Here is a 17,717-nt window from a genome sequence, read left to right as displayed (position 1 = left end):
TAGATATAAAACAAAATAATTTAGAAGTGCAAGAGCTAATGAGGCTCATATAATTCTTTTCATCCTATGTGTGACTACTACCAATGGCTGAAACACTGAGAATGGCTGAAATACTGGGAATATTCTTCAAAGAGGGTTTGAAAACAGATGTGGTTTTTGTTGTTATTCTATCATGCCATAATAAGAAGCATGCTAAGTGTTTGGCAATAAGGAACTAGTTGAGTCAGAACAGACTGTTAACCCTGGATCCAGTGATCTATATTCCTTTGTAGAGAATATCTGTCAAGCCACAACCTAGATTCCCCTCAGACCATGGGACAAGCTCTCATCAATTGATAAGTCTGAAGAATGGCTATAACTTCTTCTCTGTTTGGTAATGGCCCGCGCATGCCCTCCATGACCTCCATCCTACACTTTGGCCTTTCCAGTGCCATACTGGAGATGACATTTGATCATTAGATACTTGGACATAACACAAATGCAAGCTCATTATCAGACCCTATCATTATTGTTCTAGTCCACCTATTTTCAGACTTGAAGTTCTTCTGATATAAACAGTTATTGCAGCCAATTTTCTGTGCAGAAACATTATTTTTCTGTGTGTGTTAATTATTCCCTAATAAATACCTAAAGTCTTCATGCATTTTTTTATTTTACATATGTGAAGAATTTTCTTCAGTTCCAAAGAAATGCATAAAATCTGGAGGGTAGAAAATTTCACAGTAAAAGTTGTTGCACCAGGACAAATGGGCTTGACACTGTATTGTGGGTCAACAAGATGGCCATAACTTTAATGATATTACAGGTACCATAACCATAATCATAAATCAATCACATTTATGTACCCTCAGGTTGTGGGGACATGAGGCCCAGTGGTTCTGTGATTGGTAAGTGGTCCAGCAGGGCTGCCAGCCACACCTGTCTAGTACTTTACTCCCAGCCAATTAGTATGAGTAGCCCTAACGGTCAGGTGAAGGGGTCACCTGCATCCATCCAGACAGCTGGTGACTCCCTTGTCAAAGGGTTCCCCACCCCAATTTATAAAATGGCCAGCATATATGTCTGAATAATCTTGTCTGAAATCTCATAGGATTTCTGGTCCCATGAGATTTCATTAAAGATCCAGCACAGTTACTAGTTATTGCCTGATATCTTGTGATGGCATTGCCATTGTGAGACTCCTGTAATAAGCATGTACTCCAAGCAGCTGCTCAAAGTCCTCTGAAGCCCCAGGGCCAGCCTCAAGGATGCCCAGCACATCAACATTCCTTCAGACAGCATCAAGGTAAGTCTTCCAGAGGTAAAATCAACACACATCTCTGGGGCTAGCTCATTCACTCAGAATTTACATTTGCTTATCCGATCTGTGTAAAATACTTCTAATGTTCTTGCAGTTCACATAGACTGGTGTTTCTGTTGTCTCAGACACTGCCACATTTTGTCCTCTCCTTGCTTTTCTTTTGGGATGGCATTCAGATTCTTCATAGTTGTGTGAAAGCTAGAAAAATAGAAAGGTATCTGTAAAGAGTGATTCTACAAAAGAGGACTACCTTTCAAATAGATGTTCAGCTGAGAGATGCTTTTCATATATTCAGTTCAAGGACAGAATTATTTTACTGGCAGACTTCAGTGTCTATCCCTGATGTGTCTGAGTTTTCTGGGAACTGTTCTGCACCAAATTCATGGAACCTATTGACCTACCTCCTTGTAGCAACCAGTTTACAGTGTTCCAAAGTGTAAATAAGGGTAAATAATTTGCTTTTTTTCCAAAGTAGGAGCCCTCCAGATATTCTTATGCCCTCTGTCATGTCAGCTTGAGTTGAAGACAGATGGATTTCAAGAATATGCAGAGGTTCCCCATTCCTGATATACCCACAGCACCATAACCATCATCCATAGCTTACTCCTGCATGGAATACTGATTCTGCCACTGCTCTACTATATCTTTGCCTGCACCAAAAATCCTTCAGCCCTTGCTCTGTATTTAAGAGTTAAACAAATTATCATGGTTAAACAAATTACCAGGGGAAAATAGCCATTTCAAATGTCCATCTTGTTTTGCTGTGGTTTAAAATTCATTTGTTGTTCTGGCTACTACTTTTCAGACCATTTTCCATAGTTACTTCCACCATCTCCAGTCTCATTTGCCTTTGCTGGCCTAAATCCTATTGATTATCCCCAACTAGAATAGAACCACTGAATCAATGGTTGAATGGTGAGTCAACATATAGAAAATGCTCATTGATTCAGTGGGTCTTTTCTAGTTGGGATTAACAACACAAGTGAGGCTACTACTGACAATAAAACAAAAGGGTCTTGGAACAGCATCAAACTGTAACAAATCTGCTCAGTTCTGTGTCAGTATGATTTCTGAACATGTAGACTTTCTGAAGTTCACAAAAGTGATATGGTTCTTGTTATTGTGTGCCTTAAAGTCATCTCTAACATATGGTGACCCTAAGATGAACCTGTCACAGGGTTTTCAGGGGCTGAGACTTTGTGACTCACCCAAGGTTACCCAGTGAGTTTCCATGGCCAATTAATAAATCAAACCCTGGTCTCCTGGCATAGTCCAACGATCACTACCACATTTGAAATGAGTTAACATTAATCCTGATGTAGTAGTTCTGGTAGTGATATAACAAAAATATATTAAATATTGCTTAGATATTCATTCATGTAAGGCATTTACACATGTTTTCAGGTGTGCTTCATCCTTTACCTTTGAAACATAACATAAAATATAAAATGATAATGCTCAGTGGAAAAGGCTCCCCTAGTTGCCTGGTCTCTAGCAGCTGCAAATATAGATATAGATATATTTAAAAACCACATATATCTATAGCCTTCATACGTCTTCTTCTCTCTAATTCTCATCCAACATTAACGGTGCCACATCAGTGCACAAATTGTCACTGCTTAATAATGTCTCGAGAATAGAAAAGCAATGCTGTTGTAAGTATCTGTTACTGGAAAGGGTAATGCCAGACGAAAGCAAAATCCACAGCCTCTCAGACTAATAGAGCAGTTCCTTTATGTGCAAGCCAAACATCAAAATCTGGGTGTTTAAGTACATGGAGTAAGAAGAATGAAACAGGATTTGCTCAGACAGAGTTTCCTCTGGAGAGAAACGATGACAGAATGTATGACATTCCCTGTATGACCTGCAAATATTATTTTATTACAGTGCCATGACAGGATCCATTAGGAGCAATATCTGGTCTGGACAAATCATAAACAAAATTGCGTCTGGTCAGCTTGCAATGAATGCAGAATGTAAAAAGTTCACTACCTAGCTTTTCAAACAACTGTTACTCTTCCAAAATACATACTCTTTCTATTGTGAAGCGGTTCGGTTGGTCCATACTTTTGCTTTTAATTGTGATACATAATTGAATTCTAAATAGAACAGCAATTTATGGGCCCCCTTTGCCCCTCACTCTTCCCAAAAATGTTCCCTGCTTCTTAACAAGTATTCAGTTTGGCATGTGTCATTGAAGAAGATGCTGTTTTCATGTACTTTGACCCCCCCTGCCCTGTACATGTTGAAAATGTTCAATAATAATAACAATAACAACAACAACAACAACAACAATGGAAACTAGCAAGAGTGTCTCCAGCTAGGCTAACCTGGGTTTGAACAGTAGGGAAGGCCTTCATCTTCTTCCTTTTCTTCTCCTTTCTGGTAAGATGCAAAAAGAGTATTACTGTAAGTATGATAGCTACCATAAGTGTTACAAAGGTTTCACTGAAATATCAACATGATATCAGCATGGGTCAAGTTTTAGATGAGTGCCTAATTATTTGTTCAATCACCTCTTAGTAGATGAAAACTTACAACTCTGTATGGTACCTCTGCTAAAAAGTGGTTTGTGTTGCAGAAAGGGACAAACAATTTTCTTTTATGTAAATCAGCAGGGTAAGACCACAGTTCCCATTTCTAAACCAAGGGAAAGCAACCATGACCTTCTAGATCAGAAGTGGGTAATGTGCAGCCCTTAGGCTCATTTTTATAGCCTGCAAGATCTCCAAGGATCAAATACCCTCTTGGGATTGGGGGGGGCATTTTTGCCACATTTTTACCCCCTGGGACATTTTAGGCCCAAGAAAGGCCATTTTAAAAACTGGAAGTGAACTGGAAATGATTTCTGGCCAATCCTGTTTTGAAGAAAAAGACCTTTTCTGAGCTCAGAATGACTAAAACATGCCCCTCAATAGTTCTGGGGAGCACCCAGGCATGTTTTGGGGATGTGTGCTGGCAGTGTGGTGAAGGCGTTCAGTCCAAGAGGACTAATACAGGCTCTAAGCCTCCAACAGTTATCCACTCTTGCTCCAGGTATTGCAGTTCCCATCACTCCTAACTAGCATTGCTAATGGTAAGGAATAAAAGGAGCCACAATCCAACAACATCTTTAGGGCAATGGGTCTCACACTGACATATCCCACTCCAAATGCTTTCTTGACATTTGAGAACAAGGACTGAGGAGGATAACTTCCAATGCTAGAAGAGGAAGCATAAACGCGCACACTGTTTTCATATTACTACTATACAAAAATCAGGATTTTATTTCATTTTATTTACAGCCCCCCATTCTCCCGGCCTGGAACCGAAGATGGCTCACATCAAGAATTAAAACAATTTAAATTCTCTGCCCACAGACAAGACCTTATAAATCAAGTGAGCAAATATATATTGAGCCCATATTAGTTGTTCTTCATTGTGCAGAATAAACCACTTACTTTCTGTGCTGAAGAATAGTCACAACAATGGCTGAGATTACTACTAATAGTATGATGGCAGCACCAGCGATTAAAACAATATACTTCACAGAAATCAAAGGGACTAAAAAGAAAGGAAAATAGATAACATTAACAGTCTGGCTCAAAGAAAAATAGGTTTGGGTTTTGTTTTTTGATTTGTGTTGTTGTTGTTGTTGTTGTTGTTGACAATTTGATGGAGTTGCAGGCATCCTGTGTCATGCTCCTAAGCAGAACCAATGAAGGTCAAATGTGTACCACTGGTCTACACACATAACTATTGTGTGTGCACAGCTTGCACACGCACTTTTTAAAAACAAATATACTTATTATTTTTTATTTGCAGTTGGGCACAAAGATAGTCTAATAGTCTGAAAACTGGAATTCAGCTGGGAGAAACCTGAGGAGATATTTCAGTTTCTGAACAACCTCAGATAATAAGGGGACCAGCATATTCTATCTGTACTGGCATAACATAACAAGCAGCCCAATATAAAAACCCTAGTCAATGAAGAATTTCAAAATAATATCCAGGATTTAGTGTGTAATTTAAAAAGCGTAATCAGTAGTCTCCCAAGAGTAAAAAAAAAAAATCACTGACTAATCACCTCCTTTTGTAAAACCTTTAATAAATAAAAAATCAGACTAGGTAGGATGCTGGTTGATAAAAGCTAATATTCTCTGAGGACTCAAAACTGACAGGGTTAAACTTGCATCCATGAATATTTTCACTGCACACCTCCTATGGGATGCCTTTTGTACCATATTTATTTTGGAGTGCCTCGTTTGTTCATTCGAGAGCATTATGACTTTGCAGATTGCATTGTGCGAATGAACAGAGTGGCATTGGAGGCAAAACCCATAATACTCCAATGATTACTCCAGCACATACCAGAACATATGCAGGGGTAGCTGTGAAGGCCATTTAGCACATTCAGTGTTCACTTTGTAACTTCTTGCCTGATGAAGAAGCCAGTGGAGCTTTGAAAGCTTGCCCAAGTATATTGTGCATTTCGGTTAGCCAATAAAGGTATCACTGTTTGGTGGATTCCAGCATACACCCTTTCTCAAATACTGCCCAAAAAGATATCTAGTACCTTCCTGTGCAATATTTTTCCTCCCAACTATGCAAAAGCAACCAGACGGTGGACAAGCAACCACTGACTGTTGCATATGTGCACCAGGTGTCATATGGATGCCATTCTGTAGCTGGGAGAAAAACAGCACACTTCACCTCCAGTGTAAATAGGTTGCAAAGCTTTATACTCCACTAGCATCCAATGCAATCCAGGCCAAGGAGTTGATAATATTATTTTATCAGCCATCAATAACATTCAAAATAAGCTCACCATCGTCATCTCACTTCAAGAGGTTTTAGAAAGAGAAAGCCCCCTGCTGCCACTGTGTCTATTTAATTATCAATAACTTTCACTGGGCAAAACCAGAATATCCCTGATTGTCATCTCTTGAAGAGGGCAGGATATTAAGACTCATTGACTGTTGTACTGTAAGCAAACAATAAAGCCTTCACTTTATATTTTGAAAAAGCCTTCAAATACCATCTCTTAATAAAAATAAGAAGTTCTATAACCATCTACATGAATGTTAGTTTCTTGTTTCATATACTTATTTAAATGAAAAAGAAGCCATGCTTTGAAAAAGTCTTCCATTTGACTTATATTTAGAGATCAAAATCTCTAAAGCTTGGAGATGGTGACAACCTTTACCAAGGATCTTCTCGCATTTTATCCTCATAAAAACCTTGGATGAGCACCATGGAAGTCTTCACAGTTGGTGGGTTAAAAGGTAGAAACCCCACATTTGATCACAGAAGTGGGATTGCCTGAGAGGAATCTTCACAGCTGGTGACACTGATGGGATTGCCCATAGCCGGTGAGATAAGGGTTCAAATCAGATGACTGCAGCAATGGGCTAAAGTTTGGAACCCTCATATAAAGGGTAGAAACTCTTCGTTTGGTGGCAGATGTGGGATTGCCTAAGTAAAAAACCCCACATTGGTGGTTTACTTTCTCCTACTTGATTTGGGCACCTGAAGGATATGAAAAGTATAGGAAAACTGTCTCTATGCTTTAGTCTTAACCCCTCTTCGTGTGTCTGTGATGTGTTGCGAAGTCCTAGCACTACCAGTTGATATGGGAGTGAGCTATAGTAGAGCTCTACATGACAAGGACAAGATAAAAACCCGTCATACATTTTGTCATGTGTCGCAACTCACACGAGCCATTTCTGTCATCCAAGCACAGCAGCAACATATGACTCTAATGTCCATGGGTCTCCAATGCACTTACTGCTAAGAGCAAAACCCAGAGTAGATTCAGTAAGACATGGAAACCACCAACCAAGAGTGATTTTTAACAGTTTTCAACCAAACCTCTGCAGAGGCAAAAATGGGTTGTTTTGGCCATTATGATGCATAGCAGATCACTCCCACTATGTACAGCTTAGTTTAGCTAGTTAGCAAGGGCTGGTCATAATGGCCTTCATTAGCATGTGATCCCAACCTTTAAACAGGCTATTACTTTACCTGATCTAATGGACAACCTATGGAGGTGGGGACTGACACTGGACTTTCCCAGAATCTACCATTTGTCCACAACATAGGGAGATGCACAGGGACCCCTAAAATGCCCAGTTAGGTGCATGTGACCCACATGCTATACAACCCAGTTTTAAAGCAATAGCACTACCAGTGAAATCTTAAGGTTCTTTGTTGTGACTCATGACCTCCTGCTGTTTGTTCATCTTCAGTATTTCCCGTCAAGCACAGCTACTAATTTTTAATGCAATATCCAGAGTTTCTTTTTTTAAAAAAAACACCAAGCTCTGTAAGCCAGAGGCACATTGTTTACTTCTGTCTTATCTTCATGGGAAAACAGGAGCCTATTAAAGCATGTTCTGAACCTTAGATTCATTTCCCTTAAGTGTTGCCCAATAATATAGTAGTTTTATATTGATGGGTTGCTGTTGTTTGCCTTCACGGGATTCCAGAAATGTTGTGGGTGAGTGGTTTCAACCTTCACTGCCTCAACTGCAAGTCTGCAGTAGAAATGTTGACAAGCTTGACAGTTACAGCAGCCTAAAGCCTAATGAGTGGTTTAAACCGCTTGTTCTTTACCTTGCCACAAAGAGGTTTACAACATCTGCCAAGTATATAGAGTATGCAGAACCAGGGCTGTGACAGTGAGAAACACCAAAACCAGGCAAAGTAACTTTGCATCCAAGGAGATGTTGCATGTCTGATGTGGTTTCCCTTGCGTTTGTTTTGTCAATCAAGATCTGTCACATGATGAGCTATCAAACATTTGGCCATTTACTCCTGAGCTCTGTCACTCAAGCATAAGTAAGTAGCATTCTCTGTAGCCTTGGAGAACCCATGGCTTCCCATGACACAAACTGAATAGAAGATGAAAACCTCCTTAGATTGCAAGGATTTTGCAGAGATTGTGTTTGGAAGATGAAAATGAGTTCTTTCTACTTTTGAACATATCTAAAGTGTGATCTGTGATCATAGTACAGTTTGGCAACAAGAGTAGTGGGGAACGTAATTGTAAGGTCCTGGATATGAAATCTAGGTTGCTAGGTGGGATGTTGAAAGCCAGACCTCCAAGGCACCATTTTCAGAAATGCACAAGAACACATAATCAGAGCTGGACTTGTGCAGTCACTAGCTTTTGGAGCAGCCTTGAGACCTAAGGGTCTCAAGATGTTTTTAAACTGCAGCCCAACATTATCTTTGGTCATTGGACATGATAAATGGGGACAATAGGAACTGGAGGACAGTAGCATTTCAGACCCTAGGTGGGTTTTTTTTTATAAGACTGTTTTATTTGGCTTCAATCTTTTGACGTAAATGACATAGGAGAAAGCAGTGAGCTATCCAAATTTAAAGTTGACTATGAGATACTACTAAAAATAGGTTGTTGCTGCTGATGTTGGTGTTAGTCAGTGTTCTACATCAGCTGCATAGTTAGGTATATTTAATTAAATAACCTCTCTTGGCCCAATGCCACCCCACTCCCAAAACCTGATGGAAACATCATTGATTTGTGATGGACCTCCTTTTCCCCACACAGTGATGCCTGATAAAGGGGGTGGTGAAGTTACAATCATTACCATAATGTTACAATTGTGACTAAGTAGCAATTATGAATATTGAAGGATTATCTAGATTTACTCATCTGTAACCAGAAAGGGGGGGGGATCATGGGTGTCATAGGCAATGTCACATTAAAAAGAAGAAGAATATTTCCATGATGTTCCCTTACACTCTTTGCTTGAGGCCCTAACTTAGTGAAGGAGTTATTTCTTTGCACAGAAAATGTCTCAGGCCTAATCAATGGCAACTCCAGAAAGCCAAAAAGGATCTCAGGTAGTAGACATATTGGAAAGCTGCTGCCAATAAAAATAAATAATACAGGGATAAATGAACCATGGATCTGAGTTTGTCTAGAGCATGTTAGAGCATGTATACAGGTTCAAAGAGCCCTTTGCATTAACTCCAAGTGGTTTCTACATTAAAATAATTGTGGTGAAAGCCACTTCAACAAACAAACAACATGTGTCCACATCTGTTTTGGCTGCTTCTTAATTTCCTTTCTAGAATTCAAAAGACAAGACTTCAAACATTTCTTTGTGTGGTCATATCTTCAAGGCAACGTGTGTGAGACGGTACTGTTCAAAGAGATTTATCCAGTTTTATTTCTCCTCCATTCCCTATTATGTAAAAAAAGTTGGCTACAAAGACATGCTGAAAAGCAACAATTATTTTGTTTGACATCTTTCCCTTGCAGTCTTTCCTCTTTAACACTTATCTGTCTTCTTTCTTTCCTGCCTATTTTTAAAGTATTCCAGTGGAACATTGTGGTTTTCTCTCTTCCTGCCTCCAGAAAGCCTTTTCAAATAAATATTTTGTGCTAACACGTAAGCAATTTTATCTATATTTTAGTAAATATATGCTTGCCAGCTTTGGTGGGATTTCTTAAATTTTCCATTATGGCACCCCATCCCTTCCCTTAACTTACCATTGCTGTTAATAGTCAGTTTTGTCCAGCCAGTTGCATTTTTACCATTTTCTCCAATGAAATGACAGCGATATATCCCAGAATCAGAAACTGTGACATTCCAGAGAACAAGAGTGCTGTTTGCTTGGATGGCACAATGTATCTCTGCCCGCTTTGGGTAATCAGAGCCATGGATTGCCATAGCAGAATTAAGACACTGGCTTATGAGGTCCACGTGGTCTATTTGGACCCTTTCCCATATCACTCGATTCACAACAATGTCAGGTCCATGCCAGTGTGTCATAGTAACCTTTTCCCCTGGTTTAGCAACCAGGGAACCTTCCATACCATGTGGATCCAAAAAGACTCGGGAATTAAATTCATCTGCCAAAATAGAAAACAAGAAAGGGAATGAATGAAGCTACCTGTAAAAGATATAACAATAATACCAATCTCCTTCACTGCCATTCTCCTTGAAGAGAAATGGTGTCCCCGTACTTCATGACACTGGGTGAGAAACTGTTGAGTGCTGCATGATTTTTGCCCTGCACAAAGGTAAATTTTGTTTGTTTGTTTTTGTTCAAAGAAAGGTTTTAAAAATGTTCATCAAAATATCCCAAATTTGAAAATTTATTGAAATTGCACCAAAATAGTTGAAATTTTGTAGATAAAACTTTAGAAATGTTCAAAAAATTGAGGCATTAAAGTGGTACCATGCATTGATGTATATGGTGTTCACATGTTGAAACCTGTGCTTGTTGCAATGGATCAACATAACACCAATTCTCAAGGCAGATGGCATGGGGTTTTCTTTTTTCATTACATTAACTTATTTGAATATCAGGAAAATTTGAAGCAATGCTGTGATTATGTATTGTCCCAACAAGATTATTATTCTGATTTGAATTCATACATTTTTGGTATCAGATTAAGAAGTGTAATGGTAGTCCAGATTTTCTACTCAGCCAGTTTTAGAATTTCAAAGTTCAAGATTTCAATTCCAAATTAGAATACTGGCATATTTGGTACTCATTTCTGTTTTGCATCAATGTAGGATAAATTATCATAGAATTAATAAATAATAATAAAATCTTTATTTATAGCCCGCCTTTCCTTGGTAGATCAAGGCGGGTTACAAAGTACATAGATCACAATTCCATAGTAAACAATGTGTGTATAAATTTATTATTTGCATTCTGTCACTCCATATAGCCAATGGTTGTCCCTTTGGAATATGTGATCTGGAGTTAAAGTGAGCATGTGACTGAAAAAATTCTAGACATTGGAGTATGTCAAATAAACAGGACTCATCCCATGGAATCCTGAATTTGCAGTTTAGGCAGCATTTAAGATTCCTAGACACAGACTTCTAGAAAACCCAGGATTCCATACGATCTGCCATGGCAATTGAAGTGAAAGGTAACACTATCATTGTGTAGCTGAAAAGGCCCCAAGTGGGCACCAAGGTGCCAACATGTAGTCTAACTGTTGCAGATATATCAGTCAAGATGAACCCATAAAGTTGAATTCTGAGGTTTTTGTTTTTTACTTTGCTTCATTTTTAAACATCAGTGTTTCATACTTGCTTTAAATATATACATGGGTGTTTTGAGCATGAGGGTTTATGCATGCATAAATGCAATGCTACAGTGGATCTCATCCCAACCCCCAATCCTCCCATCCCCACATACCAGGAAACAGCCACTGCAATCAACAGGAGTCTTTTTCCTGTCAAATCAGAAAGCAGCTCACTGATGGTCCCTTTCCCCTCCTGTGAGTGATCTCTGGTACCACAGGCAAAAGTAGGATCCCTGTAGCAATTGCCCCTCATGCCAGAGATCGCTTGCACAGGGGAGAGATGGGGCTGTCAGCCAGCTGCTTCCTGAGCAACAGACTGCCATTGATCACAATGGCTGCTTCCTGGCTGGTTGATAGTTTGTAGTGATTACGGGATGCAATTGTGACTGCCTAAAGGGATTCTGGCCATTTTCTCTAGCCAAATACTGGAAAACGTCCTGGATAACGAGCACACACTGAGTAATAAACAAAACAGAATCTATATTATAGATGCCTGCAGATTTCATACTTGTCAGATTAAAAAATATCCTGAAAATAAAGTTTATAGTCTTTAATACAGTGATCCCTTGATATCCAGTAGGTTTGGTTCCAGGACTGACTGTGGATATCAAAATCCACAAAATCAACTCCCATTAAATACAATGGCATAATAAAATCGTATTCCTTATATAAAATGGCAAAAATCATGGTTTGCTTTTGTGTGTGTATGTGTGTGTAAATTTTTCCAAGCCATGGATATTTGAATCCGTGGATAAAGAATCTGTGGGTATGGAGGGCTAAATGTATGTCAAATTGACAGTGTCCTTAACAGCATACACCTCTCAAAAGATTTTGTTGTGTCGCTATGCAGCTCTCTTCTGAAGTTCAAAAGTCAAAGGTTTAGAATGTCATCGCTGGCTTCTCTACCTCATTGAACTGAGCTAACTAGAAATTATGGCTTCTCATCCTGAACTGTCTCACAGGCTTTACTCCACAGCAATCAGTGCTGCATCTGTTTCCAGGCAACTACTGGTCTCTTAACCTATAGAACTGCAAAAATAACATTACCTTCTTTTAACAAAGCAAAAATGTGAAGAGCATCACAAAGGACAATAAGGCACTACACATATCCCTCCACATTCACTGGGGTTAGAGGCACAGGACCCCTGTGACAGTGGGAAAACCACAAATAACAAAAACACTATGTTTTTACCTGAAAGAACACCTCTCTAGGAATCTCTAGGGCCTCCAGTGCAACACTGTGGTCAGCATCTGCCAGACATTCACTATAAAATTGCACTAGCAGAGCTACAAATGCCTAGCGGAGTGTTCTCTCTAGAAATCTCTAGGTCCTTCAGTGCAACTTTTGGTTAAAGTTGAGCATAAAGTTGCACTGGAGGATCTAAATATTACTAGAGAGAACATATTAATAAAATCTGTGAATAATCAAATCTGCAAAAGTCAAAGCAGCAAATGCGGAGGGATGAGTGTACTGTGAGATGAGGGTGAAGATGGGTTGTCCTTGCATCTCATACAATTCTCAATTTGTTCTACGGCCCGGTACAGACGGGCCAAAAGGCTCATAGCAGCACCGATACTAGGGTTTGGGAGTGCGCATTAACCGCATGCTCCCAAATTCTATGGTGTATCTACAGCAGCATCATGGCAGCATCCTGTCCACACAGGCACCACTGTTTTGATGTAAGGGATGTGCAGTATATACACATTGCTGCCAGCACTGTCACAAAAAGAACCCAATTTTTCTGGGTTCTTTTTGGGGCAGAGGGATGCTGGGCAGTTTGGCTGCTGTGGCATCCCTCCACAGCCAAACAGGCAGCTGCCACCACACCCTTTCTGCTCCAAAGGTGAAGTCTGCTAGGAAAAACTATTGCATCTTCTAAAGATGAACATGATAATGGACAAAATGATAATAACAGATTGTTATTCTTCTTGTTGGTTATAACATGATGTTACAGTGGTACCTCGGGATACGAAATACCCAGGTTACGAAATTTTCGGGATACGAAAAAATCCCATAGGGAATTATTGTTTCGGGTTACGAATGTTTTTTCGGGTTACGAAAAAACTTTTGGTGCTTTTTTCGGCTTTTTCGCACGGAATCGCGGCTTTTCCCCATTAGCGCCTATGGCAATTCGGCTTACGAAGGCTTTTCGGGTTACGAAAGCGGCCGCGTTACGAATTAATTTCGTAACCCGAGGCACCACTGTACTTTAATCGTCTGGTTTATCAGACATAAGACTTGGTTTCTTCTTCAGCAGATAAACAGTAGCTAGCATTTTCATGAAACCTGTTCTCCACTCATTTGATAACGCACACATCATTTTAGGGCTACTGTCCTAAGTTCCATCTGTTCCAGAATTACAACTTCTGAAAGCTAGAGATTGGTTCTTGTTTCCCTGCTGTCCTTTAGCCACCTCATATTGCTGTCATTTTGAAACTGTCCTTACAAAATGTAACAATTACCATCACTTGAAATCCTGACCCATTACACATAAGCCTGATTGTGGAGACCTGCATTGCATACATCACATAGCTCTTTGCATAGTGATAGACATTTTGTACATAGTAATAGAAATTTGACTATCATATGTACTTCAAATCCATTTTTCATATTTCCAAATCCAGCTTGATGGCTTAGCTGATTTCTGTCATCATTCCAATAGCAGTACTAAAGTTGCCATCATTGATAGAGCACTCATTTCCTGTGGTGCACTGCACGATGCAGCAGTTACTCTAAATAAGAGAACAAAAATTCAAGCTCCTCTTTCACTACAGCTTTGCCTTGAGCAAGACATAACCAGTCTAGGGGTCCCTACAGGGCTTAACATGGTCTTATGGCCAGAGCTGCATGAGGAAAAATAACTTGGAGTGCAGCCATGCTGCACAAAAAAAGCATTCTGACACCACTTTAACTGCCATGACTCTATCCTGTGGAATCCTGGGATTTATAGCTTGGTGAGCTCTTTAGCAGACCAAGCTGAATACCTCACCAAACTACAAATCCTAGGATTCCACAGTATAGAGTCATGACGATTAAAGCTGTGTCAAACTGCTTTATTTATGTAGTGTGGCTACACCCAAAGTTCCAGTTACTGGCCAGAAGACCAAAGTTTTCTCAATAATGTTGTTCTTTCATTTTAGCAAAGGACTCCAAACATCCAGGCTTCAGCTGCAGACTCATGATAGAACCAACATCTGCTGGGAAAGATTCACCATCCAGCAAGAGAGAATCCATCTTTAACTACTAAATGTACCAAATGTTCCAAGATGGCCAAAGTGATGATACAATCAAGGCCCAATCACAGGCCTTTATCACTCTCCAAGTAAGAACCCAAAGAATAGGAAGGATTGGTCTGAACTATATTTTAGGGTAATCATTTAACTTGAATGTACCATGGAGGCACATTTTAGTTCTCTGGTGTTACATTTTGTTGCAGATATACAATGTAGCTGTAAAAGAGTGACCTTCCAACTTCTGCCACTTATAGTTCTGTTTAAAAACTAAAATGCAATAGGAGCTAAAAGTGCTCCCAATATATCTGTTGCTTTTGACACTAGAGTAGGGTATGTGACATACTGGTTTTTTATGAAACAGTGTCATACTGTTTTTAGGAGTTTTTTGCACAGCAAAATGTGGAATGTGATTCTGGATTTCCCATGTAACATTCAGTACTAGTTTCAATGGATCTTTTATTCAAAAAACATGAGTGACCATATGCCTAGATATTCTTGAACACATTTCCATCCTCTTTTCTTTTAAAAGTCTGCAAGAGCAAAAAAAAAAAAATGGTCTTACAATGCACAGGCAGAAACAATTCCACTAATGAACTGATGACAGAATTGTGCTTTCCAATGATTTGCCTGATTCTAAACCATGTAATTTCAAATCTTCCTTTAAAAAAAAATTGATAACATTTCAATCTGTTACATCTGTTACACTCATGTTAGTTCTGAAGATTTTCTTCAGTTATTTCATAAATTATATCTTCTTATCATTAGATCCCTGTCACTTATTGAGCACTAAATGAAAAACTGGGAAACACCTACATCGTACCAATGTGAGTTATCTCTGGTTGCGGCGGAGAGTTGTGCTGTACTAACATCAAAATTGTAATGAGGTTACAGCACATGCCTTCCTGGTCTTTTACACTTGTCAGAAATATATTACTGACCGCGGCTGATCAATGAAAGGATACTGAATTCAACCCAACATGACAAATATTATGTCTGTCAAACAGACAAACATTTTGAAACAACTTTGACTTCAACTGCAGGAGGCAAGCATCCAGTTCCTGTTGAGTTCCTGAAGCTGGACATCTAATTGCTTTTATCCTTCACTGAGGCACAGACAATTTTTCTCCCAATATGTGCCTTTCTACTTAGACTTTTCATAGGGGCATGTTAACAATTTGGACTGGGGACCCAGTGTCTAGGAGTTCAGTTATTCAAAGTCTGAAATGAAATATAACAGATCTTGCTGAATAAAAGGGTACAGTTAAGAAGGGCTGACTGCTTGAGGTTGGCCATATACACACTGCAGCTTCCATAATTAAACAGCTGGCTTAGCAGATGGAATAATTGGTCACCTAATGTAGCTTCCCTGTACAACAAAAGAAGCAATTCTATCAATGCATTTTCTCTTCTGTAGCTAACATAGATTTGACATAAGAGAGGGAGAGAATAATTGTACACATAGTTAGGAATTCACTTAAACTGAACCACGAATCATGTGCATCCTGGGAGCCTTTGAAAGACTGGCTGACAATACTGACAAAACCACATGGCAGCCAGACCAAAGATACTTCTAGATGACTGATCCATGCGTTTGATTATGAATTAGACACATTCATTTAAATGGAGGTATAAAATCTGCAGTGTTAAAGAGCATGTGGGAGATTAATGCACTTAGGACTTTACTTCCCTGGCTGAATGCAGTAATCTACCGATGTGAAAGAGAATAAAAACCAGAGATGCTACCAGAAAGTAATGCAGAATTCCTCCACACTGTTTTACAAGTCAACTATATATAACTATAGTTATATAGTTGTTGTAGTTATAGTCATAGTTAGCTATAGAATTCAAAGACATAGCCATGCTAGTCTGGATCAGTATGCCAAGGGATCTTGTAGCACCTTTGAGGCTAACTGGGTGAAAGAAGTTGTATTATAGTTATAAACAGAAGTCTTTGAAGCTTATGCTCCTAGTTATAATTACAGTTATAGTCATAAATAAATAAATATATTTACTTATTGATTTGTTTTTTTACCTGACTTTAGCTTTTGCCTGACAGACTTTGAATAAATTGTACTTGCAAATCAGAGTAACCAAATCCAATAGCTATATTGTTTGCTTAAAAAGGTCACTTTAGGATCAGAAAATGCACAATGTATTGCGTTTCTTCATTACTTTTATTTTTAAATGGGTCATTAGAGAAACAGTGTTGGCAGTACTGCCAGGTTTCCAAAATAGGATTAAAAGACAGTCAAATTCATGGCATGTAGACTTGACTATTCGGTAATAGCTAAAGAAAACTTTTCCTCACTTGAAGGTTACCTGTTTCAGATTTTTTCTCCAGAACCTTTCTCTACACAGAGTTTGAAATTTTACCCACCTCCACCCCCAGCATTCAGTATTCTATGGGGTAAGTGAAGACGAGAAGTCACTTTCTAAGGAGGAGAGAGGATCATATACACAGGGAAAGGGAAAGGGGTTAAGACACAGAGAAAGAGACTTGTCTCTATTCTATATTCCTTGCTTCCCAAAGTTGAAGGCTTTCATGGCCGGCATCCATAGTTTTTTGTGGGTTTTTCAGGCTATGTGACCATGTTCCAGAAAAGTTTCTTCCTGACGTTTCACCAGCATCTGTGGCTGGCATCTTCAGATGCTGGCGAAACATCAGGAAGAAACTCTTCCCAAAGTTCTTTTTTCATTTCAAAAGTATAAATGTTTTCAAACTCTGTTATATGCATAACTAAAATCTCTTTGCTGAGAGGAAAAGTTGATTATATTTGCAGAAAGAACCAGGAAGCAGTATTCTAAAGTATTGTTCTAACATCATAGTAGGAATAAACACAACACAATTATATAGCTGGAACAAATCACATCTAGTGCAATGTCCTGTCCTGTGCAAGAGATAACAAAGTCATTTGATTAGGAATTTGAAAGCAAATAGACTGCTAGAGAAAGAGATAAATCATAACTGGCAGGGCAAAGAGAACCCCTTCCCAAGATATGTTCATGGTAATACACTTAACAGAAACAGAAGACAAGGCTTTCCTGGTGGCTGCTCCCAGGCTCTGGAATTCCCTTTTGAGGAAAGCTAAACTGAGCTCCTTTGAGTTGTCTTTCTATCAGCAGACA

The 17,717-nt window shown here is 39.1% G+C and overlaps 1 protein-coding gene across 1 annotated transcript in view; it reads right to left on the bottom strand.

Moving 5' to 3' along the window:
- Positions 1 to 763: 763 nt before the first annotated feature.
- Positions 764 to 17,717, bottom strand: part of CD226 (CD226 molecule) — an 18,721-nt gene continuing 1,767 nt past the window's right edge. Inside the window, exons 3-6 of the mRNA XM_042464426.1 lie at positions 9,801 to 10,163; positions 4,741 to 4,843; positions 3,631 to 3,682; positions 764 to 1,498 (exon numbers count right to left, since the gene is read on the bottom strand). Coding sequence (XP_042320360.1) covers positions 1,346 to 1,498; positions 3,631 to 3,682; positions 4,741 to 4,843; positions 9,801 to 10,163 — 671 coding nt within the window. The 3' untranslated portion in view covers positions 764 to 1,345. The remainder of the gene's footprint in view (positions 1,499 to 3,630; positions 3,683 to 4,740; positions 4,844 to 9,800; positions 10,164 to 17,717) is intronic.

Source organism: Sceloporus undulatus, chromosome 4 (assembly GCF_019175285.1).
Source record: "Sceloporus undulatus isolate JIND9_A2432 ecotype Alabama chromosome 4, SceUnd_v1.1, whole genome shotgun sequence".
In the NCBI taxonomy this organism is placed as follows: Eukaryota; Metazoa; Chordata; class Lepidosauria; order Squamata; family Phrynosomatidae; genus Sceloporus; species Sceloporus undulatus.
Note: the sequence above shows the minus strand (reverse complement) of the source record. Positions and strands in the feature narration are given on the sequence as shown.